General features: G+C 41.6%; 1 protein-coding gene across 2 annotated transcripts; it reads left to right on the forward strand.

The window, feature by feature from the left end:
- The first annotated feature begins 4,165 nt into the window (after positions 1-4,165).
- On the forward strand, positions 4,166-24,535 carry tie1 (tyrosine kinase with immunoglobulin-like and EGF-like domains 1). 2 transcript variants are annotated; one of them, XM_083969811.1, is made up of 24 exons: positions 4,166-4,456; positions 5,626-5,919; positions 6,050-6,160; positions 6,336-6,491; positions 7,638-7,769; positions 9,341-9,481; positions 9,568-9,696; positions 9,979-10,124; positions 11,156-11,300; positions 11,396-11,554; positions 12,077-12,217; positions 13,284-13,586; positions 14,601-14,891; positions 15,556-15,749; positions 15,847-15,993; positions 16,113-16,176; positions 16,361-16,471; positions 18,920-19,110; positions 19,618-19,731; positions 20,572-20,642; positions 22,097-22,137; positions 22,468-22,564; positions 22,677-22,776; positions 23,495-24,535. In XM_083969811.1, the coding sequence occupies exons 1-24, from the start codon at positions 4,411-4,413 to the stop codon at positions 23,564-23,566; spliced, it is 3,396 nt and encodes a 1,131-aa protein (XP_083825937.1). In that variant the 5' UTR covers positions 4,166-4,410; the 3' UTR covers positions 23,567-24,535. The 2 variants fall into 2 exon arrangements, with proteins under 2 accessions (XP_083825937.1, XP_083825938.1); XM_083969812.1 differs by lacking the exon at positions 13,284-13,586.
- Positions 24,536-24,847: the final 312 nt, after the last annotated feature.

Consider the following 24,847-nt stretch of genomic DNA (forward strand, 5'->3'; position numbering starts at 1 on the left):
TTGATTTATTATCCAATTGAGCACAATATACCAGAAACAACTGGAAATCAGGGTGCCAAACACGAACTAAGTGTATTATCACAATTTCTGTAAGATAAGTTTAATTAAGAGATAATGAGATTTTTTTAAAGAGCGATACTGAATTATTTTCAAACCATTCATGCTTACATGCCGTCAGCAGGAATGAATGGGATGTTTTGGAACATGGCACGCATTTGTAATTCATCAATGGTCTCAAGAGGCCAACTTTCAATACTGATAAGGACTCCACAGTACAATATAACGCGTATGATCCTGGAAGGAGTTGGCGAGGGCACATAGGAATGTGGATATTTGTAAAATGGGAGTCTCTCCAAGTTTATTATTTTAAAACCCGAAGGCCAGACACCGCTCGGCTCTGCTGGAACATGATTTGCCCACCGCCTTATTCCACTGAGCTGAGATAATAAGTTTGCGGACCTGTCAGTTTTGTCATCACATAGTGTTGAAAGTCTCCTCGCTTTTGAAAAACGCGACTGACAGGCAGAGCGTTTGAGAGTGTAAACACATAGACGTAGTGCTGGAGTGTTATCAGGGGTTTATAGCTTTTTATCTTTGGGGAAATCCGACTTTGTGAGAGGGGGGTCCTTCAGTTCGGTTAATAATTCTCCCACACATGCTCTATCTGCAAATTTGTCTTTGTGTCTTTCATCGTGCTGCTTAAAACAGTTTTTTCTCACACACTCGAACACTAATGTAATCATGCTTGGAAGGAAAAGTTCACACACTATCTCTGGAGTCTCTGGAAGATGCTTGGTAAAGGTTCCTTTGTCAAACAGCGTGGGGTAAGTTGGCACAGAGGTCAGGGGTTTGTGGCTGCGCTTGGGGAGAGATTCGGGGGGCAGGGGGGGTTGATGTAGCGAGCCTTCAGAGGTGTGAGTGACACCCTTGCTTCGGCTCCCAGGGCCCAGCGGGATCAGTGCGTGTGGAGCCGGGCCAGCTCGCCACACAATGAGGGGAAATGGGAATTTAATACAAACTTTCTCACAAAGTCTCCAAGACCTCCCGCCTCTTTTGTCGGTCTCACTTCCAGACACCCCCATCAGCCTCACCATCACCGCCTCCTCCGCTACAACCACAACAAAATGTCAGAAACCACTAAAACATGCCCAGGAGCTGGTCTGCTACAAATTTACAGCTTAACACAATTTAGATGGCATTTCCCCACGATCCTTTAGCTGACCACAATGACTTTTCTGAATGGAGTCTGAAAAAAAAAAGAGGTTTGAGAGTGGTGATGTAAACAGCTGCAGCAGAGAATAAATCATTGCAGCCAAGGATAAACGAGAGGAATTCAATTGATTAATGAGGTCATGAAGATGGAAAGTCTAGTGATTGTTACAGCTGTACCTTACACAGATACACGATCCACAGCCACACAGGATTCAAGGTAGCATTAATGTGAATTTTATATTAGCTCATGCATTTTTTAGCACATGCACATTGTTCTGACAATAATTCAGAAGCGATCAAACATTGCTGGACTAACATGTTATTGCTTCTGAATTGCCGTCAGAACACAATGTGCAACACAAACACCTCTGAACAGCAGTTTTTGCTCCTCAAACTGAAGAAACACTCCATCCTCTCTCTTTGTGGTCCAGCCCATCGCTGCACTGCAGTGCATTAAAGACCTGTCATTGTTTGTTACACTGTTATCTGGGGAAGCAATACTGGCCAAGTTGGCCAGCAGACACACCACACAATATCTTTGTCTGACGGTGTCTGTCTTAAAGCAAGCGGCCGCCGCTCCAACAACAAACAGCTCATAGTAATTACTGCAGGACAACAAAGAGTTTTGGACACAATGGCTAATGTCTGAGGAGCACAGACTGTCCTCCACCCTGAACATTCACCCAACAGTTTCCTTCACAAATACACACACACACACACACACACACACACACACACACACACACACACACACACACACACACACACACACACACACACACACACACACACACACACAAATACACACACACACACACACACACACACACACACACACACACACACACACACACACACACACACACACACACACACACACACACACACACACATGCAGTATTTTACCATGTGCATAATCTACAGTTGCACTATTCATGCCCACAGTCTGTTACTCCCCTCTCACTCTTGTGCAATAACACACATGTAGACAAATGTTCATGCACACACACATTCACATACAAAAGCACTCATCCCTGTTTTCTGGCTCCTGACAGTATTAATGCAGCCAGAGGCTGAAGCAACTGTGTTGACCCAGCCTCTGTGCTTTTCCCTTTTGGCTTCCTATAGAGGCTCCACCAAGCTGTGTCTGCAACACACAGCACTTTACTATCTTTGCTCTTCTTCCTTTTGCTCTCCTCCTCATTTGTTTCCCCAGAATCAAAAAAGAAAAAGACAATCTGTGCATATCTGCAAAAGCGGCAATAATTATCAGAAAACTGTCCCAGTTTTATTTCTGAACAGCGTGCTGAAACAGTTTGATCACATTGCAGTTTGTTTCATGGTGTTATATATTATGAAATGACACGTGCTGCAGCTAGCAGTCGGCTCACGTGACAGTTTGGTATTATTCTTCTTGCTGTGAAGTTCAGGCCCTTTCGCTGGGTGTTTTTGAAGCTTTTGTAGAGGAAATAAGAGGGTCCTTTAAAAGAAGCTGTTCTGGCTTCTGAGCTACACAGGCCACACTGACAGGTCAAAGGGATCATACAGATCTGAGCCAACCGAAGGCGCCAAGACCCCTTTGTTTGCCAAGAGTCATAATAGCAACACAGTGATTTGCAGTCAAAACAATTCCAACCTGGGTGTACCCACTGCAAATTTGATTTGATTTATTTTCTTTTCTATTTTTTTTTTTACCTCAGTTAATTGAGTGAGGATAATGGTGTGAACAGCTGATTGTGGTTTTTAGTTGGCGATTAAATCACCATTTTATCACGGAATATATAAGGGCATTAACTTTTTATCCAGACTGGACTCAAGTATCTCAACAAATTTAAAAGAAAAATGAAAAGGAATTATGTTATTCTTTGTTTTTTGGGGTTTGTTTTTTTTAGGAATCAGCACACAGTCACCTATTCCTTTCAGGCAAAGGAAAAGCATGTGAGCTCCTGAGATGGAAAACAGGAAATCTCAAACAATAAGAAGTTGAGTCACTTCAAGTTGATTGTCCGAAGCTGCAAGGAAATGTAAAGAAAACATCAAAATCAGCTCGACAGTATTGTGGAGAAAATGAGAAAAGGCGCGTGCAGGCTCTTCAGCTGGATGTTTCCAAGTGGGACAGTGCAGCACTTTTTCAGGACTGGGGCAGAAATGATGGAACAGACACAACAAGTATATTGTTCATCATTTCCTGAAACTGACTGATTATTACAGTGAGGCAAAGCGTGGGGCGGGGGGTTGGGGGTCGACCATAAAAGCTGCAGGGACTGTAACCAACTCATTGAAGTGAGAGAGAGAACAAAGCTGTTGCATTTGGCAAAACATGATACCAGCTGCTGCTGCTGCTGCATTTGGTGTCCTGCAGTATCTCCACCAAGAAAATCAGCTGCAGCAGTGAACTGCCATGTCAGCTTTGAGAGACACATGGAGGGGGGATGCAGAGTTTAGATCCTGGCCAAACACATGCATGTTAAGCTCTGCTGTATTTACTTATCAGCAGGCTGGAGAAATCTTTGGCCCAAAGATCCTGGTGCTTCATGTTTTGCCAGATGAAAAAATGTGCAATATGTTTCCTATAACAAAGAACTGAAATGACCTTTCAAGAGCACTAAAGAAATATTAGAATAAAGTTATTTACAGTGTAGTTGATATATTCTGTAGGTAAGTAAAAATAATGATGCCACAGAATACCAAAAATGGTCACCACACTATAAATTACAGCTGTAACAATAGACACTCTTTAGATACAACACAATCAATTGTATATAATCCGGGAGCCATCAGAGACGCTTCTGTTTTGGAAAAAAAACAAAAAGAGACAAAGTTTAAACTCATAAATACATTAAGCGGATCGGGGAGGTCTGGAGCGCCAGCAGTCCTCCGCTGTCTGGTGACGCTCTTCCTTCCTTTCCCACCCAGAGAAAGCGCAGCCTTTACCACAAGTCCAACTTTACGCTCAGAGTGAAGGATACAGTGATACGCTCCCTTACAGCTACACAGAAAACACGCTGTGGTCGTTACCTGAAGAGATTTTACACCTGAACCGGAGTTTTGGATTATTCGTTAGAGTTATGCGTAAAAAAGCGCACCGCTCGTCGTGACGCAGCGTCACCCGTTTTGGATGTAACGATCTCCCCGTGAATCCGGACTGGCATTTGATTTTGTGATAAAACTTTCTCCCCAGTGAGGATTTTATATACCATGAGGATTTTGTGGGTGTTTGTATTGTGCTTCATTCATTTATCAGGTAAGAGGGAACTTCATGTAAAGGGCTGTTTAAGGAGATGTTAAACGGGGCACAATTGTGATCGACATTTATTTTTGATAACTGTATTGAATTTTATGAAATAACAGCTTCTACATCATTTCGCTGTCGTAGTCGTTTACGTAATTGACGTTTTGTTGAAGTTATGTTGTGATTTGTTAAACTGTGAAGACCCTCAGAGTATAGAGCTATGGTCCTTTGGGGAAAAAAGGAGCTCATCCATGTTTCCTGCTATTGTTCTGTGGATCTGGGGCTTAAATACCAGAGAGAGGGAGAAACTGACATTATTGAGTTTGACACTTTTGTTCAACTAACTACATTCCTGGAGGTTTTTTTTTTTTTTTTTTTTTTGTATTTGAATCAACATTATGAACAATGGTTGGCTCAATCACTCTCTCAGGTGTCAGTATAGAGATGCTGTGATTTAAAGAGTCACTTTTGAAATAAATAGGCAATAGGTCTATATATGATTGTAGACATATTTCGATCGGATGTAGAGACAGAAACTTGTGGGTCACGAAGGACTTTTCTGTCATCGTTTGACACTTTTAACATATTTAGAGTGGAGCATGTGGACTAAACCACTGCTGTACACTGTGTGTGAGCTGAGTTTAATATCAAACACAAGATTAATTTGAAACTTACTATAGATATTTGAGAAACAGTGGAGTTGGGTATCCATGTCTGAGGAGTGAGCAGCATGATAACACCTCATGGAGACACTGAGACAGATGTGAAGCCAAGTGAATAATATACACTCAGTTGCATAGGCGCACCTTACTGTAGTGGAGCTTGGGGGGGTCCTAATGTTCAGTTTGCTTTTGAGTGAGAGGTGTTGATTCAACTTAAAGCTTGTTTTCTGGTGCTGTTATGTTATGTTGCATCACTCTGAGAGGTGTTTTCTGATATTATGTCTAACTACTTTATATCAAGGGTGGTGGAGTAAGTCAAAGTCAAAAATCAAAGAGTGACATGGTTGTGAGTCTTCTCCTGAGATATATGGCTTGCTCATTTCTCTGCCTAAAGACGAAAAATACTTTAGTATATTCACAATGCAGTGGATGAATGGGATTATGATGTTGCAGGGTCATAAAAAAAAAACCATTGCCTCATGGTAGAGATTAAGACACTAATAATGATCTGTCTTTCAGATGCTGTGATCGACTTGATCATGATCTCCACAGCAGACGCCAGTGTCAGCAATCACTTCACTATCTCTTGTATCAGTGGAGAGCGAAGCCCTGAGGTTGAGCTGGAGATCAAGAGAGACAACGAGATCCTCAGATTTCCCAAGCAGCCAATTTTTAAAGTGACCAAACCCAGAAACAACGAAGTGAAGGTCAAAGATTTCCGTGACCTGGACAGTATTGGAATCTTCTACTGTAAGCCCTCGCAGGAAGTTGTCCCATTCAAGATGATCACAATGATCAACAACATGGCTGGAGGTGTGTTCACATGTCATGCAACCGGTGTCTTCTTAACATTACTTCCTATTCCAGCCTTAATCTTTATAGTTTTCTAATGCAATGGATAATGTGCGGCAGTGATAACGTTGTGTTTTTATGGGCCTTACAGCAAATTTTATTCCAACCCACCTCACTATGACTGCTAACAAAGGAGAGACAGTTAACCTCAGCATGGAACTACACAGCACCCAGAAGAGAGATGTGACCTGGAAGTACAACGGTAAGATATCTTACAATTTAAAATCCAGTTAAGAGTCTGTCAACAAAAAAAGGAGCATAGTTATATGTTTAAAAATAATGAAGGATATCGAACAAATAATGATGTGAGGCTACTTTGTAGCACATTGGAAATTACCCCATAATTATTCTTTTTTTTATGTGTGTGTTTCTTGTAGGAAACTACTATTATATGACTCACTGGAACGATATGAACAATCACACTGCTGTACTGACAGTGGAGAATGCAGCTTTTGCCAATCAAGGCATCTACAGTGCCAGCTATGTGGGGGACAGCCCACTCCATGGGGCCTGGATGAGGCTCATCGTCAGAGGTTTGTTGAGATTTGACTTTCAGGGCCAAATCATATTAAGGCTTTTACAACAGTTGTGTAAGTGCAGATGTTATTCAGTCTCTCCACCAAGAAAATAACTCTTAAAAATACAAAAGTATTGCAAACAACACCAGCATTAAAAAGAAAAAGGTTGTAGTGAGAAAAGGACATTTAACTTATCTTTATACACTACAAATCTCAATGACTGCATACGAGAGGGAGGACATGACACCATAGAAACATCTGGTTAGTCACTTATGAATTAAAAAAAAGTGAAAAGACTAGTTCTTGACTATATCTTGACTATAGGATTTGACAAGTCACTTTACCTACATAAGCAATAGCACACTGTAGAACCACAGGTTGTCAATTCATCGCCTACTATTTAACAGACAAGAGAGCAGTATCATTCCCCTCTTATTTAAATAGGCAAGTAAGGACATTTCTCAAAATTTTGAAATATTCGCTATCTATCCCCATAGTGGACATTATCCATCCAAATTGTGTGAACTCCACCCATGTTCTTCTTAATCAGTGGTTACGAGGGAAGGATAAAAATACTGCCGAAATCAGCAAGTTGTATATTCAGGGTGGAGAACTTAAAAATTATTTTCTTTGGACACAAATTAGTAAATGTCCTTGAGTGCAAGATAGGGCATCTTATGTTGCAGGAAGAGGAAATACAGAGATGTTAATGTAAAACACACATGTTGGACATGCAACAAGAGACACAACACAGACAGAGGATTAAAACATTGACCATGACATTTAATAACTGTGAAATCACCATGGTTTACATCTGCACTTTTTTTGGTAAGGTTTTTGACAGTTCAGACATCATGTGTTAGTTTCATTTCCTGTACATTAGAATTATGAAGACACAACAACAGCAGTATCAACAAAATCTCCACCCTCCACCTGCTCTGTTGGTTTTCCCATGCTCTCTTCTTCCACCAGATGCAGTGGTTTTCATCCACCATGATGATTTCATGTCCTTTTTAGTGCAAATTTTGTTTAATGAATCCTGCGACACTGTGCTTGAAAAACTATGCAAAATCCAATACAAATACACGGAAGACAAAACACATCTGAATTGCACTGTATTAAGCTGCTCTCAGGAAAGAAACCCCTGTCTCTCTGTCTCAGACTGTCCCAGTCAGAAGTGGGGCCCAAACTGCAATGAGGACTGTCCTGAGTGTCTCAATGGAGGAGAGTGTCACGATGCGGACGGAGACTGTGTCTGCCCTCCAGGATTCATGGGAACTCGCTGTGAAACAGGTTTGTATGTGCTCAATACAGCTCAAGTCAGATTTCTGTCATTATCCTCAAGTGGCAGCTGCTGAATAAAATATCTTGGACAGAAAGTTAAAATGTTAATTGCATCAATATGCTCACAGTTTGCACAGTTTTTCACACAGAGTAAATATACTCCCACATGAGGGGTGCAGATACTCCTCTACCATAATGTACATATCTACCCTCCTCACACTAGAAATGCCTCCTACACATCAACTGCACCGAACAAGAATCTCCGGCCATGCTAACAGCTCTGCGAGGTTGTACTTAAAACTGTATGTAAGTCAGGGCTGTCTGGAGAGAATTTCATGGGTAATCCATTTTATAGTTGTCAAGATATTTTACACCAAATCCTAAACGCCAGCTTCATGTTATCATCAGAAGAAACATCAGGGATTATAAATCTTTGGGAAAATATAAACTGTAAAAAGACAGAGAGATATATCAGTTGTGAGTTTTGAATAGAAAGAAATCTGATTTTTTCTGAACTGGGATTGGGCAGAGCTTTAGAGGTACTGCTGCTTTAGAGGCGGTGGTAAGTGATCAAATTAGATTCTGCACCATGGACCTTTCTTTGTGACACATTCGCTGACAGTTCATATGTGCAAATGTCCATGACTAATATCTTAGTTTCTGACATATATATTGGGTATTATGTTTGATAAGCCAAGTAGGCTACTCCTCATTCACATTTAATCAGCATTCCCACCCCAATTCTCCTGCACAGCACAAAGTTTGCTTATTTTTCAGGATAAGCGATTTCATAGACATTTTGAACAAGGCTTCCACCAAAAACCAAAAAAACATGCACAAGGGCACAGTTTCATTGCACACTAATACAACTGGGTAAAAACTGACACAATTTGGGGCATTGAGGCACCTATGAACAATGGGGTTATCTTAACCCACTTTACCACTCTGAAAGTAATTAGGATTCACATAGTATCAACAGAAATAGTGGATGTAAGTTTAAAAGCAGTTTGTAACTAAACCACATTTTATTCTGGGTAAACAACTCAGTAAAATACCAAATAAAGGTCAAAAGAATCTACGCTGGATTTGATTAGTGACCGAATGGTTTTCTATGAGGGCACTGAGTAAAGTTAGCCCAGCTTTTCCCCCAGTGATATATTGGTCCAGATGGGCCCAGTTGGACCAATCTTGATGCAGTGATTTGTAGGTGTGGTCAGCAGTTCCTATTTATGTTACTTTAAACCTTATGTGAGGTACACCATATTTTGGCTGTGTCTGAAATAAATATGAGTCTTTGAAAATTATAGCCTGGACTGGCCAGATTTGGTCATATTCAACAGATCTCAGTCTGACATCATCATACTGTCAATGGACTGTATGTTCGTTACCAACTGGGCTTATTTTCTAATCTTTATGCAAATAACGTAATCAGACATAAGGGATTACAGATTAAAACATTGGCAGGCTGGTTACACAGTCCTCTGTGGGGTTTTGCTAGGCAGGTTGAGGCATAACCCTGCAAAATGCAAGGAATTTAAATAAACACATTTGTGAATTTATCTTTCTCTGATGGTTTGCAGCCTGCAGAGAAGGAATGTTTGGTCGAAACTGCCAGGAGTCATGTGGCTCCAACTTGAACTGCAAGGGGCTTCGGTTCTGCCTACCAGACCCTTACGGCTGCTCGTGTGCCAGCGGCTGGTTTGGCAGTCGTTGTGAGAAGGGTAAGCACCCCATCAGCATTGTTTGTCTATGATTTAAAAAGAAAATTAAAGTCATATTAACTTTTACCCTTTTTGCATCTCATTAGCCTGTGATAATGACATGTATGGACCAGACTGCAGGCTGAGGTGTAAATGCCAGAATGGAGGCGCTTGTAGCCGTTTCAGTGGATGCCAGTGTCCCACAGGGTGGAGAGGACAGAACTGTGAGAAGTCTGGTAGGTGTCACAATCACATTCATCGTTATCCATACCGTCCTCGTCTTTATTCTTTCACTTCATCACTAGCACTTTCAAATACAGCACTACCACCTTCTTCCTCATAATGGACGGTATCATGCACAAGTTTGAAAATGTGAATGCATTTGAAAAGGTCAAGCTGTAAATCCTACTTCTTCATGCACAAGTCATCTCTCTACCATCACACCTCTCTTTGCCATCACGTCCTTCTCCTCCTTTTCTTTTCTTACTGTCTGTCCCATGCACCTTTCCCCTGATCAGACCGAGCCCCCGAGATCCTGGACCTGCCGACTAATTTGGAGTGGAATCTCAACTCCAACCCCAAGATCCACTGCTCGGCCACAGGAAACCCGCTGCCCAGTCACAACAGCATCGAGCTGCGAAAGTTGGACAGCACTGTGCTCAAGGTAGGAGGACCAGTAGTTTCTAACAACGCTCCTGCCAAGATACTGTAACTTACAGTAAGTCTGGATGAAAATAAACAAGATACACAAGCTGGATAATGTGAATGTTGAGGTTGTCAGGCAGAGATAAAAAACACGGCCACACAGCAAGAGGGGATGGGAATATTTTTCCATTTTGGGAAGTAGCCTACGCTATTATTTTTCTCACCATGAGTTACCTGAGACAACTAATACAAATCTAACATTGATGCATTATCTATGAGGCTGGAGAGCAAAGGTGTTTAACTTTGCTTTAGCATACAGGCCAGAAGTGAAAGGAAACAGCAAGCTTGGCTCCATTAGAAATGTAAAAATTATAAATTGTAATGTAATTTCCTTTTTGGTGAACAGTGGCTCAACAACTTTTAGCTCGAAGTGAATGCAAACTCATGAGAAGTGTATTAATTTAAAACTTTGGACAGTGGCTACAGTGGCTAGCTGCTTACAGTCTTTATGCTATACTAAGCTAAGCTAAACATTTCCAGACTGGAGCACCATATACACTGGCCCTCATTTGTCAAACATGCACACTCCCCCAAAAAAGGCTGTACACCAAATCTCCTGCAAGAATCTGCATTTATCAATCTGAACGTGAGTGTAGCATAGCCTACATAAAAAATCTCACACAAGGTCGGACTGGGTGTACGCGCATTTGTCGTTAAATTGTACTGTGCCTTTAAGTCTGACATGGCGTTTACAAGTTTGAGTTCAGCTCTAAGGAAGTCAACACAATGGCCTGAGCAGATAAGGTCGTATCACTGTACAGTGCAAAAGTTAGCCGACCACGTGTTGGCCATAATGTTCAAGTTTTGTGTTATTCTTTTTCTGCTGTTTCCTCAATAATAGAAATAATCTGATTTAAGAAATGCACCAACATTTCCCTTAGGAACAAAGAAATTCCTGAAAGTGTAGGACATTCCTAACATGAAAACACAAGTGAGTAAAAATACAGAAACTGGAAATGGAAATGGAAATGTGTGATGTTTTCCTCACAGCCCTCACACACCATCATAGAGTCGAATAAAAGCACAGCCCTCTTTGAGATCCATCGCCTGAGTGCTCAGCAGAGTGGATTGTGGGAGTGCAGGGTGTCCACCAAAGGAGGCCAGGACTCCCGCAAGTTCAACCTCACAATTAAAGGTCAGTCTGAGAAGATCTGTAATAACATACAGAAAGGAGAAGGTGCTATTGTTATGGCGATTGTGAGTGAAGTCTTTTTCCCTATGTCTTCTCAGATCCCCCCATTCCCACATCTCCCCCCAAACTGCTGGAAAGGAGGAGTAAACAGCTGCTCGTTATGCCAGTGGACTCCCACAGAGGAGACGGCCCCATTGTCTCCACCAAGCTCCTCTACAAGCCCGTGGAGAAAGTGGTCTCTTGGTCCTCCATCATAGGTGAGCAGCAGGCAGAGTAATGGCCATTCAGTCAACCTTAATCTCAGAGAGAAGCGTCACAAGAAGATTATTTTTGACTTTTATTTCATTGCCCAGCAGCAGCAAAAGCAAACATTGCAGCAACCAGTCATCACAGCAATTTCAACACACTGTAAGATGAGCCAAGGTTAAAATGTCTTATCCACAGTTACAGTGCAACAAGTTATTGCTGAAATTCATTGTAAAACAAATTCTAAATGGAAAAGCTGGCAGGGATGGAGCAAAATGAATAAATCATACTTGTAAGAAACAACATACCCATGTTTCTTCTACAACACACCGCAGGTTACATAAACAAAACGATCTTCTCAAAGAGCACTCATTACAACCCACAGAGATCAACCTGTTTTTGATACAATTCATCATTTAAAGATGTTATACATGTTTGTTTTAAGGGAATTTGTCATAGGCTATACAAATCTCACAGGGAGTCCTAACTAATCGATTGTGTATTCAACTGCCCCTACATCCACTTTGTTCCAGTCTACAGTGACAGGGAGCCGATAACGCTGATGAACCTGGAGCCTTCGACGCGTTACCTTGTCCGTGTCCAGCTGAGTCGTCCTGGGGAAGGAGGAGAGGGAGCCCTAGGGCCAGAAGCCATCATGGAGACAGATTGTCCTGGTAAGACCCACAGACAAATGGGCTGTCCAGACCATAGGAGAAAACACAAACATTGTACATTACTATTTTTTATGTGGAAAGTCTTGCCTGGGAGCAAATTGTCCATAATTGCGACCACAGGACTTGAGCAATCTTAATAATCTTGCGCCTGGTTAGAGTACCGGTAAATTCAAATCACTTCCCATGCCTTTCCCATGCCTAAAGGAGCCAGTCTTTTCCCCAGTGTGGATATTTGTCCTGGTAACCCAAGTCTCAGGCAAATATAGAAAGATGCCAGTCCACTCAAATTATCTGTGGCAACCTCTTTGGCTAAAATAATATAAAGAGCCTGTGAGTTCGAGTCCAGGAATCACAAACAACCTGTTTTCAGACATCAGTGAGTGGGATTTTGTTCCTCAATGTTTGTGGTGCAGAGGGAGAGAGCAAATCAGAGAGTGTGAGTGCAGTGCAGGAATGATGAAGGAAAAACATAAATAGAGATGTGTGTGTTTTGCAGTGTAACAGTGCACTATTCTGTTCAACTCTTTGGCAATATGTGATTAGGTCCATGTGTAAAAAGGAACAAAAATTGTATTTGTTACAAGGGAACATTGTTCTGTTCTCTTGCACAAGCACTAACTAACATGAGGGAAAGAGACAGGGGCTACGACATGCAGCAAAGGTCTGTTCGCTGGAACTGAACCGAGGACGTTGCGGTCATTTTGAAAAGGAACATAGAACAGTTAAAGATAAAGACAACAAGAGATGAAAAGTTTCACTCGAAGTGCCAAAGGATTCAAATTCAAGAAAGACTTTATTCACAATAGTCATCCATTTAATCACATGTAGGGCGCAGAAGCGTGTACATTCATTTGCCAAGAACACACAGTGGGTAGGGTCAGGCACAGAGCGGAGAGCACCCTTAGTTTACCTACATTAACATGGAGTGCCTTCTGTGAGCAAATCACTGGCAGCTTTTTATGCTTGCGGTGAAATGAATAAAATAAAACAAAAATGACTGACTGAGGAGAGATAAAGAAGGAGCTGTTGGTCACCTCAGCTCACCGTGTGTTCTCTGTCACTGCAGAGCCCACAGTTCAACCTGAGATTGACAGCAAGGCGGTGGAAGGCCGTAATGTCACTGTACGCTGGCGACTGCCCGCCAACAACGGCGTTAATGCCGGCACAGCCAGTGGCTTTTTAGTGCAGCTCTACGGGCCGCCGCCCTACAATGAGAAACTGCGCAAGAAGACCACCCTGCTCAATGTGCTTTCCACCAAGTTCCACAACCTGGAGTACCAGACAAACTACAGCGTGGTGGTGCGACTCGTCAACTGTGACAGCCAGGGGCCAATGTCCAGGCCCTACCACTTCCACATCAAGAGCCAGGGTAACTAAAACTTCTGCTGATGGTTAGGAAAAAGTTGCAATGGATGCTCATTTTAAATGTCACTCACAAGCTTACCATAACATGTTAGTTTTCAATAACAAACAAGTTAAAGAGCTTCTTAGATTCTCTTCAAACACTGGGGAAAAGAGTGTGGCTCTTGCTTGGTGACTCTCTCTCTCCGCCCACAAACTTTGTGTGAATTGAGGAAAAGTTAAGCAGCTGACTGTTAGTTATCAAGACATAATCAGGTCTAGTCAGAGGGGATCGACGAGTTAGAAGCATATATATCCAACAGAGTTAATGCTTTTAAACCCTAGTCTTTGATATTAGAACTTTCCACTTTCCACTGGAAATTTACAGCATCATGAACTTTCAGGGTACCATTTCCCTTTTTAGTCTCAGTGTAAAAGTGCAGAGATGATGAGAAGCCCTGTGTAACTTTAGAGAAGTGAGAACAGTGCTGTGAAGTCTTAGCACTACGCAGTGGTTACAGAGTGAAATTTCATTTCTTTCACATTTTACCCTCCCGTCTTTTTTTTTTTTTTTTTAACTGAGAAAACTGTTTAATTAGAAAGAAAAATCAGCAACTGAACTAACTCCATCTTATTCTGGTTCTTTTTAACCCTATATACCCTATATATATACAGTATATACATTATATGTATATAAGACAAACAAAGAAACAGAAAGCACAAAATACAAACAGAAAAAATCTAAATCAATAAAAATAAGTGAAAAAGCAGCAACCCGTCTTCACTGACAATAGTGGGTATTTGTGCTTACATGCACAAACATACACATAAGCGTGCTCGCTACACATACACCCACATAGTCATACATACACATAGATTTTACAGAGATACATATATTTAATACTACAGGGCACCGATTCAGGGCTCAACCAACCAGAACCAGAACTTTCCACTTTGATCGGAGCACCAATTTTCTTGAAGAATATCAGGCAATATAATCTCTGTAGACAACCCTAACAACAGTAATCTCTTTGTGTCTCAGGCCCATCGTCCCCACGCAACGTCCAGGCCCTGCCCCTCTCCATGTCAGCCATTCAGGTGAGGTGGCAGCCCCCCGAAGATCCCAATGGAGGCATCATTAAATACATCATTGAGTATCAGCCGGTCGGCCATGGGAGTCCTCACCCCTGGGTGGACACAGACGATGGGAACAAGACCACCAAAGATGTGACGGCACTGAACGGCAGCACGCTCTATCAGTTCAGAGTGAGGGCTTTCTCCAAAGTGCCGGGAGAGTGGAGCAAGGTTGTTCAGGCCATGACACAAGGGGATGGTGAGTAGGAGACTGTTGTCTACTCACCCACCTTCATCCAGCATTACATACTACAGCAGGTAGTGATTTGCTATAAACTGAAGAAGGCTCATTCTTTCTTTGCTGCATATTTGGAGCTCCCACCATGCTCTTAAAAAATGAGTTCAGAAACATTTGGACAACTTTCTACTTATAAGATATTTGGAAATTAAATATGAAAAGTTGGAGGAAATCTTGGTATAAGCCTTTTCTCTCTGGGCTGGCACGCTAGGGCCGCAGTACAGTAAAATTGAATTGGTAAATCTTTTCAAAAGGAATGATTAAGTAGTTCACCATGCTGACATAAATTAAAGGCTCTTCATGGTTTCTTGGATGTTCAATTTATTTTCCTTCCAAGCCTAAAAATAGCTCCCAGTGGAAAATCTCTTCTCTAATGTGCTTGAGGTCAGTGTTGTGCTTTTCCCAGGTGCTGCTGGACAGGACCACCCACAAAGAGACAGGGATTTACTCATGATCATAATAAATCCCATCAAACAGTCTATTTATCTCCACTGTCTGAAAATCATCCTCACCTCTCTACTTCTTCTTCTTCTCTCCTTCTTGGACCCCACCCCCACCTTCCCTCCCCTCATTCCATCTCTTCTCCTCTGCTATTTTTCTTTTTCTTTTTTTTTTTTAAATAAAGGCCCTCAGAGTTTAACCCCGACCACCCAGGGTGTGGCTAGGAGGCCTACTGGGGACAGTTACCAGCTGTTGGTGGCAGTTGTTGGCTCTGTGACCGTCACCTGTGTGACCATCCTGTTGGCCCTGCTGGCTCTTTTCTTCATCCGCAAGACGCTGCTCAACCGTCGACGCACATTCACCTACCAGTCTGGATCAGTAAGAGTTAAACATTTTACCAGAGAAAGCTACAGTATGACTTCTTTTATTTTGAATATCCATCTTTAATATTATGTGTATTTGTTTTTATCCCCAGGGTGAGGAGACTATTCTGCAGTTCAACTCAGGAACTCTGACCCTGACACGGAGGCCCAAACCCACCCCAGAGCCCCTCACCTACCCAATCCTCGAGTGGGAGGACATTAAGTTTGAAGATGTCATCGGAGAGGGCAACTTCGGCCAGGTATTTGTTTTTAATGTACTTTTTGAAAATGTGAAATCAGTGGTTGGTACCATTCTTTACAAACAGGATCAAATGTTTAAGATAACAACTTTTTTTTACACTTTATTTTTTAAAACCAGGTGATCAAAGCCATGATCAAGAAGGATGGCAGCAAGATGAGTGCAGCCATCAAGATGCTGAAAGGTAATTCTTCGCTCACAAAACTTTCACAGATGTGTGTACAGTAAATGTCACGGGCAAACACACACTGACACAGAGCAAATATAATCCCAGAGCAGTGCATTGTCTGACTGACGGGAGCTTTTCATCTCAAAGTCGAAGCTGCTTTGTCTAACAGTGCTGCTGTGTGCGCTGATCTTTCCTACAGAGTTTGCTTCAGAGAATGACCACAGAGACTTTGCAGGGGAGCTGGAGGTGCTGTGTAAACTAGGCCAGCATCCCAATATTATCAACCTCATCGGAGCCTGTGAGAACAGAGGTGAGTCAGCGACACCTAGTGGTGGTTACGGATATTGACCGGCTTTCACTTTTTTCATTTTCACTGATGACTATGGTGGGCAGTGCTTTTTTTTTGACAGTGATGGTTAAGTCTCTGCTATGTGTAGGCTGGAGTTTAATATCCAGGTCTTATAAGTACAATATATTTCATTAAACAATGGATGGATGGAAAAAAAAAAAACATTTTGAGAAATGTAGAAATTCAATATAGTTTTATCTTGTGAGATGTTAGTATTGGTTTTACAAAGCACTTACTATGTCAGACAATATCCTTAGCAGGTCCTGGTGTAATGGCTCTTCATACAGTACAGCTAATTACTCCCCAGTATGTAGCTTGTTAAATTCTTTCTACACTAGAGATCCAAGCAGATACTCCCCATCCCATCTGACTCTCTGTCATCTGCACCTGGAAATCCCCCGAATGTGTCCAATCTAAACAATCCCTTGTCTGCCAGAAGCATTTTACACTATCACATTTGTTTGATTTGTCCGTTTGCCTCCTCATAACCAAACTGCTGTGGCATGTATTTATGTATTTGTATAAGGTTTCCTTGGCCCCAGTTCTTACCATGAAGTATCGGTTTCCTCCAGCTACATGGCCGATGGCTTCTGCGCTGAATAATTGAATTGCTGGTGTTTGATCAAAGATTGATACCATATGAGAGAGGAAGTCCAGTATGGAAAGTACATCAGCGAGGACATTACGAAACCAAAATCAGCCTTGAAAAGCAAACACCTGAGTAATTCAGTGTGTCTCCCCATTGGTCTCACTCTTAAGTAGCGCCCAACTCTGACGACCTTCACCCTGCTGCTGTGTTTACATCTGCTGTTCAACTCAACATTCACGTCTTTGGATCAATGTGACATCACAAAAATGTAAATTTACCATCTTGTAATGCTTGTGATCAACATAGTTTTTGAACAATCATATATATAGCAGACAGACGTTTTCTTAGGTATTTTTTTGTTTAGTTCTTTTGCATCGTATTGGATCAACCAATTTAGGCCACATCTACTTCATAGGGGTTTCATATTTAAGTTATACATATATAAGTGCTGTTTATTCATTTTTGTGTTTACAGTGACACATGTTTATCACTTTCATAGATAGCGTGGCTCATGTACATATCAAACAGGTAGTGAGATGAAGTAACAAGGAAATGAGAGAGGGCTAAAGAGGGAAAGGAATGAAGTATAGAGGAAGAAAGGAAGCAAGTTAAAACAGAAAAAGGTAAGAAAATAAAGAAGGAGAGCACTAAATACAATCTGCATGTGGTCTCATGTCCTGCCTGTCTCTTTGCGTGGGCTCTTCCCTCTGGGACAACCTGTTAAAGTCTTTTATTGCAACAGAAAAGTAGTAATACAAGCTGTTACTCAATTGCTGTTTTTGGCATTTGGCAGTTTTCTACATTTTTTTCGTCCTGATATCAGTTTTTTTTATTCATTTGATCCACTGAGCGTCTGTCCAAAAAATGGAGATATACGGTTTTGTTTGCTTCTCGTGCACTTTCTCATCTTACAGAGATCTGGAACATTATTCACCCTTTAGATATCAACATTGTGAAAGAATTAGGTGTGTTCAGGGGAACCTCGGGACAGGAGAAGAAAATGAGCACAGCAGATATTTGATAGATACTCAAATGTCACTGGGGAGATAGAGATTTGAAACACAAAATAGGCTGCATAGTTTCGTTCAGCTACCATAGCATGAAACTTTTGCTTCTCTAGACTTTGGTCAGCTAATCTGCATGACATTTTCCTTCCTGTAGTTAGAAAAAAGCCACACGAAACAATGTATTTCTGATTTGTAAGGTGATAAAATCCATATACAGTATCACTCTAGGTTTAGCTATTATACCTGGAAAGACATTGAGCTAAGAAATGATTTTGGGAAATGTTAACTGCAGGAAACACATCATGTCCTGATTGACATAACCTCTTGTAACTCTAAAAGGACATCATTTGTATGAGGTCCCAGTTCCGTTTGACCAGTCCCGTCCATTTCCCTGTTATTCTTTCCTCCCACATACAATACTATAACTAACTGTGTCAGGACTCTGGTGAAATCAACATGAAAACCCTCCAACAAGCACAACTGTCTCATGACCTGTAGGAACTCTGGCCCGTCTATTAACAAAGCCTCAGCCATCTGTTTGAGCACTGGGAGGATTTCATGAAAGGTCTGGTCAGCATCAAGTCAGAACTGTTAAAGGGCCAAGCCTCTTAACAGGTGTAACAGGGTCTCCTCCCGGGCCAATGCAGAAAGGGCAGCCAAGGTCCTTGAGGAAGAAGACATTCCCATTGTGATGGCTGGGCTGAACTGCTAACAGCTTGGGCGGACACAAGATAGAATATTTATGAGAAAGAAGAGCCATTACTTTTTTCTTTTCTTTTTTTAAATGATGATGATGATTGTCTCTGTCTCTAGGTTACCTGTACATCGCCATCGAATATGCTCCCTACGGTAACCTCCTCGACTTTCTGAGGAAGAGTCGAGTGCTGGAGACGGACCCTGCCTTTGCCAAAGAGCATGGCACCGCCTCCACCCTCACCTCGCAACAGCTGCTGCAGTTCTCTGTAGACGTGGCCACTGGGATGCATTACCTTAGTGACAAACAGGTAGGAGGAGAAAGAGTGTGTGTGTGTGTGTGCAATGTTCTTATCTCTGTTTTTAAGTTTTTCATAACATCTGCTTCCGCTATGACAGCTGAAGCTTAAATTGACAACGTTATCAAACAGTAACTTCTAAAAATGTATTTATAAAGGACCTTCTAATGGGGCAGAAGTGTAGTAATGTAATAAAATGAATTATGCACTTTCGTATGTAATTTATGTATTACATGAACTATCCTGCTTACTTCATAAGAAATACACTCATAATAGTATTTTGAACATGTCGAACTGAGGTTTTAAAAGTTTAGTAATTCAAATGAGGATTTTTAAGATTGTGCTACTGTATGCCATTATTAGGCCTGTGTTGCATTATCAGGACATAACTGCATTATGTGCTTGTGTTACATTACCCAATCATACATGTATAATCATATTAAAAGCTTGCTCATATCTTTTGTCCATTAAGATGGACATTTAATAACGACCTCCTCCTCTTCACTCTGTCGGCTTCAGTTCATCCACAGGGACTTGGCAGCCAGGAACGTTCTCGTAGGGGACAACCTCGTGGCAAAGATCGCAGACTTTGGCCTCTCCCGCGGCGAGGAGGTTTACGTGAAGAAGACGATGGTGAGTGGTGAGGTCACGGACCGATTCAACCAGCGCCCCATAGATTTTGTGAGGTGCTGGTTGTCTTGGTTAAAACGTATTGAAGACATCGACTAAAAGTGAAACCAGCCAAACAGTAAGAAATGGTGAAGGGATGATTGATGCACATCATGAGTATCAGGACCAGCTGCTCCTGAGGGTTCCCAAAACTAGGAGGAAGCTCAGAGGGGACAGAGCGTTTTCTGTTGCAGCTCCAAAATTGTGGAATGAACCGCTGCTGCACAGGCCTCCTTAGTGTCTAATTTCACCTCTTTTCTATGGCTTTTCACACTACGTTGGTTGTTGATTTTATGTGCAACTTTATCTGGGGTGGACAGTCTATTTGTTTATTATGTTTTATTGTGTCTTTTATCTTTAGTATTTTGTTTTATGGTTTTTATGGTACAGTATTTTGGAAACCTTTGTGTTTATTTAAAATTGTGCTTTATAAATAAAATGGATTGGTTTGGATTAGAATGTACATTTGTGACACCGCAGTGTCACATCTATCTATCTATTTTTCGGACTCCAAATTGAATGAGATGCAATGAAATAGTCCAAAATGTTTAGCTTGCATCTAGTTCTGACAACAAATCAGCTGTAGAGGGCACTGTAGTGTATTATGGTGGCACAGCAATGTAGACCAGGGATATGCAGTGTTGATAGGGGCTCAATCATCAGCATATGGCATCACAACAATGTGCTATTCTGTAATACAGACTTTATATATATATATATATATATATATTTTAATTGTGTTTTTTTTTTATGTTGTTTGTCTTTCATGTGGCAGAAGGTTTAACATTTTTGTTTGGCTTTCAGGGGAGGCTGCCTGTGCGCTGGATGGCCATCGAATCCCTGAACTACAGCGTATATACGTCCAAGAGTGATGTGTGAGTTAGAGTCACCTGTTACGTAAAACTAACTTGCACCTGTTGCTCTCACGGCAAATAACAGTCAGGGGAGTTTTGTGACAGGTCCGTGTACGTAAATCACTGTGAATCTGAAACTGTTGAATCAACAAATAGACTTTTTTCTGAGCTTTATTAGAGAAGTGAGTAGCATGGCAGACAACATGGCAGATGTTGAAAACAGTGGTTAAGTGGTTAATGAATACTTCCTGAAGTAGATGTGTACTGCGCCCTGATAATCAGCAGTTTCTAATCAAGAACAGATTTTTTTCTGCACTCATTTCTACCATAGCTTTACAGGAACCTCATTATAAGTATTCCACCTCCTAGTTGAGTTTCTATTACATGCAAAACAAAGCTCCTTGCCATAGAAAACAACAAATCATCCCTCTGTCACTGGAGAAGTGATAATAGTGTGCTGTGTAACTGATAAGCACAACCAGGAAGCCTTGGGTACAAACGAAGCAGACAGACTGAGACGTTGGTCTGTCAACTGGAGCCTATTTATACACAGCGGAGAGCGTGGGTTAGCTAACGGAAGAAGTGTGAAGGCTGTCTGTGGGGTCAGGGAGATTTGTGAATAGTAATAAAAATAATAAAATAAAAGTGTGAAGGCAAGACGAGAGCACGAGGTGTGAGTCATGGGGGTGAAAGGCAGTGCACGGAAGAGACTTAAGACTTAAAACAACAGGACCAAGGGGCCGGGCAGGTGGCACAAACAGCGCAAGTCTGCTCCACCACATCTGATTATCTACCACACAGTACTGTGACGTGCAAAATTGGTGGTGTTTCTCTTGAAGTCTCTAATCAGTCTGCAGGAAAGATGTTGAGGTTTTATGATGTTGAGACACACCGTGGTTCCCCAACAGGTTCTCAGCAAATGTGCAGAATACATTTAAACCATTACAAATCTAACTTAAACATTTGCATATTCAAATGAACTTGTGAGTTTTTCCTATGCAATGCAGTGTAAAATCACGGCAATCGGGACATTTTGCATGCAACAGCAGCTTTTGCTTCGTAATAGGTTTTATTAATACCAATGATCTACAAAAAAGTCCCTTAAGAATTCACTCTATTTTTTTATGAAATTCTTAGATTTCATTCCTTTTTCTATACATGTTCTACTTGGTTTACTGACGTTTCTTTTTTGAATATTTTATTTTCACTTTTTTTTATCTTTTCTTTTTTATATATATAAAAAAAATAGAAGAAAACTACATACAAAATGGGCATACAGCACCTGACATTGTTAAATGAAGTAAATGAAGTAAGAAAAGGAAAGACACTATGAGGATATATACAATGAGCAAAGTAGCCCAATGCCTTCTGTCTCATCATGATACCATCAGGGGTATGAATAAAAAGCAAAACAAAACACAAACACACAAAGGTTTACTGACATTTCTGTCCCATCCTTGTATCTCCTCTCCCAGGTGGTCTTTCGGTGTTCTCCTCTGGGAAATCGTAAGCTTAGGTAAGCAAGCACACAATGTGAAATGGACCCAGTGACTTTCAGCTAAAAAAAAAAAGGTTTACAGATCTCATAGCCTCGATTAGCAAATGCTCAGTGTCTTGTTGCTTCATTGCAGTGTTTGGTAAACAAGTCTGACTGTTACGATCTCAGGTTGCAGGTTTTGAGATTATATCTACATGATGTTGTGTTTTCCTGTTTTTGGAACGATGATAACATGATACTTATGATCCTTATCACTGCCTTGCCCACAATCATAATCATAATCAGTATATCATAAAATGTGTTTTTCTCGTCTTCTCATTTGTGTGTGTGTGTGTGTGTGGATCTCAGGTGGCACACCATATTGTGGGATGACATGTGCTGAGCTTTATGAAAAGCTGCCACAAGGATTCAGGATGGAGAAACCCAAAAACTGTGATGATGAAGTGTAAGTGTTCAGAAGCTAATGGTTAGCTTAGCCTCTTTTTTTTTTAAAGTTCCTCTGTTTGCCCACATTCATGAATGTCTGTCTTTCTCTCTCTTTCTTTCTCTCTACCCAGCTATGAGCTGATGAAGCAGTGCTGGAGGGATCGGCCTTATGAGAGACCCCCATTCTCACAAATCTCAGTCCAGCTCAACAGGATGCAGGAGGCCAGGAAGGTAATGCTGCATTCATACCCTGCTGGCAGGCAGAGAATTACAGGGAAATGTCCTGCTGTTGCCATTTTTCCAAGACGTTTACCTGGTTTGCAGCCATTTTGGCACCAGTTTGTTGGTATCTTTGTCTCCTCATGTTACAATAAGGCCTAGTCCACACGTGCTCAGGTATTTTTGCAAACTGAGTTGAAAAAGAATTCACATCCACACCAACACATTCGAAAAAAATCTCTGTTCATATGTAAGCGTAATAAAAAACGCTGTGCATTTTACCTTTTAAAAACGCAGTAACCTATCATAGCCTAGCATACAAGCACCAAAGTGTACTATGCTGTCTATGCTGTGCACACAAATCCATTACTTTCAATGTAAATGTGCGACAAGCGCGCAAAGCGACAGCATAGGTGCGACACACGTGTAGCAAGCGCACCGCATATCATGTGATAAGAATTATAAATAATAATAATCAGCTCTGCCAACCTGCATGCCAGTCGACTGCCCAGAAGGCGTTTTTGAAAATATTCGTTTTTAAGGACCAAGGTGTGGATGATACAGTAGACCCAGAAGCATAGAAAAGTATCCGTTTTTGGCCGTTTGCGTTTATGTGTGGACGGGGCCTATGACGTGATGAAAACGGTCCCAGCCCCGAGACACAGATTAAGCAATACGATACCAAAAATACGTACATCCCCCTAAATTTTTGTTAATCTCCATCCTCCAGGCTTATGTGAATATGGCTCTCTTTGAGAACTTCACCTACGCTGGGATCGACGCCACAGCTGAGGAGGCCTGACTACCAGCCCCCCCAGACCCTAGCATGTCACGTAGCCCCAAGAGGAAGCCCCGAGGATGGTCGCCACGTTACTGCCACCTCCCTGCCGCTCAACGTCGAGACAGGAGGACACGGCGCTCTTACAGAACCACCCAGCTATAGATGTAGGACTGTGAAAGGACACTGTGGAGTGCGGTGATATCACAAGTGATTTGGAGATGTGGAGTATCGCTGGGCTTGGATGGAGAGATGCGAGTGCTGACGAATCTTTTTGGGAAATGCTGACCCCTCGCCATAACAAACCGTTCCCAGAGAAAAAGACACAACATTGTAACTCTTGCTTTTTAACAAAGGTTACAATGCTGGAGCCTTTATTCTGAGAGTTGAGGGGAAGTGGCAATTAAGGAGCTATGTGACTTGCTATAACACCACAGGGTCTGTGGGGTGTCAACGCTGGACTTTATTTCCTTTCCATTACACTAAATGGTGAAGGAAATCTTTTCCTGAGGATGAAATTAAAAGGCACAGTGTGGATCACAAACATTCAGATTCTCAGACTGCTAGAATTGGAGGAAAGACATTCAATGTAGCACTTAAAAAACAGCCTCAATCATGCAATCTGTGTCTTTTAGTGTTTTGCCTATCACTGCCATGTGAATGTAACTACTAATGTATAGTTTGTCTCTTTTTTTTTTAAGACCACGTGGGTGAATCAACTCACTCCTATATGAACCTAGTCAGAGTTACAGACTAATATAACTGCAACCAAAATAGATGCTCGGTGTGTTGCATTCAAAGCTCAACCACATGAGCAGTTCTCTGGAAAATGCTACTAATAAAAGGGCTGATGATGCACTGCAGCCTCTCTTCCAGCTATCGCCTTTATAGTTTACCTTTATCACTATGCAACGTAACGCAATGTATGGTATGTATCCACCACATAAGAATGTACAGTATGTCCTAATTAATTGGTTCCTTGAATAAAGCGTTTGTGTGATGACTGGACTCATCAACACAAGTTGATAAGTTTACACTGATGACATGGCTTTGGGCAATGATTACTTTGTTGTGTTTTGTTGTTGTTGTTGTTTTTGACCTCCTTTCTAGTGAGCATGGTGAGAAACCACAGGCCATGCTGCTGGGGGCCAAGGTTTAGGAACACTGATCTCCCCTGCTGCACTGAGCTGATCTGTCACTGAGTTTCCTCCACAAACTAACCGCAGGCTGAGAACTGTCTGTCACGGTCGCAGCGGTCTCTGCACACACATACACCAGCTATATAACACATAGACCCATGTGAAA

The sequence above is a fragment of the Trachurus trachurus genome (genome assembly GCF_905171665.1).
Source record: "Trachurus trachurus genome assembly, chromosome: 4".
NCBI classification, from domain to species: domain Eukaryota; kingdom Metazoa; phylum Chordata; class Actinopteri; order Carangiformes; family Carangidae; genus Trachurus; species Trachurus trachurus.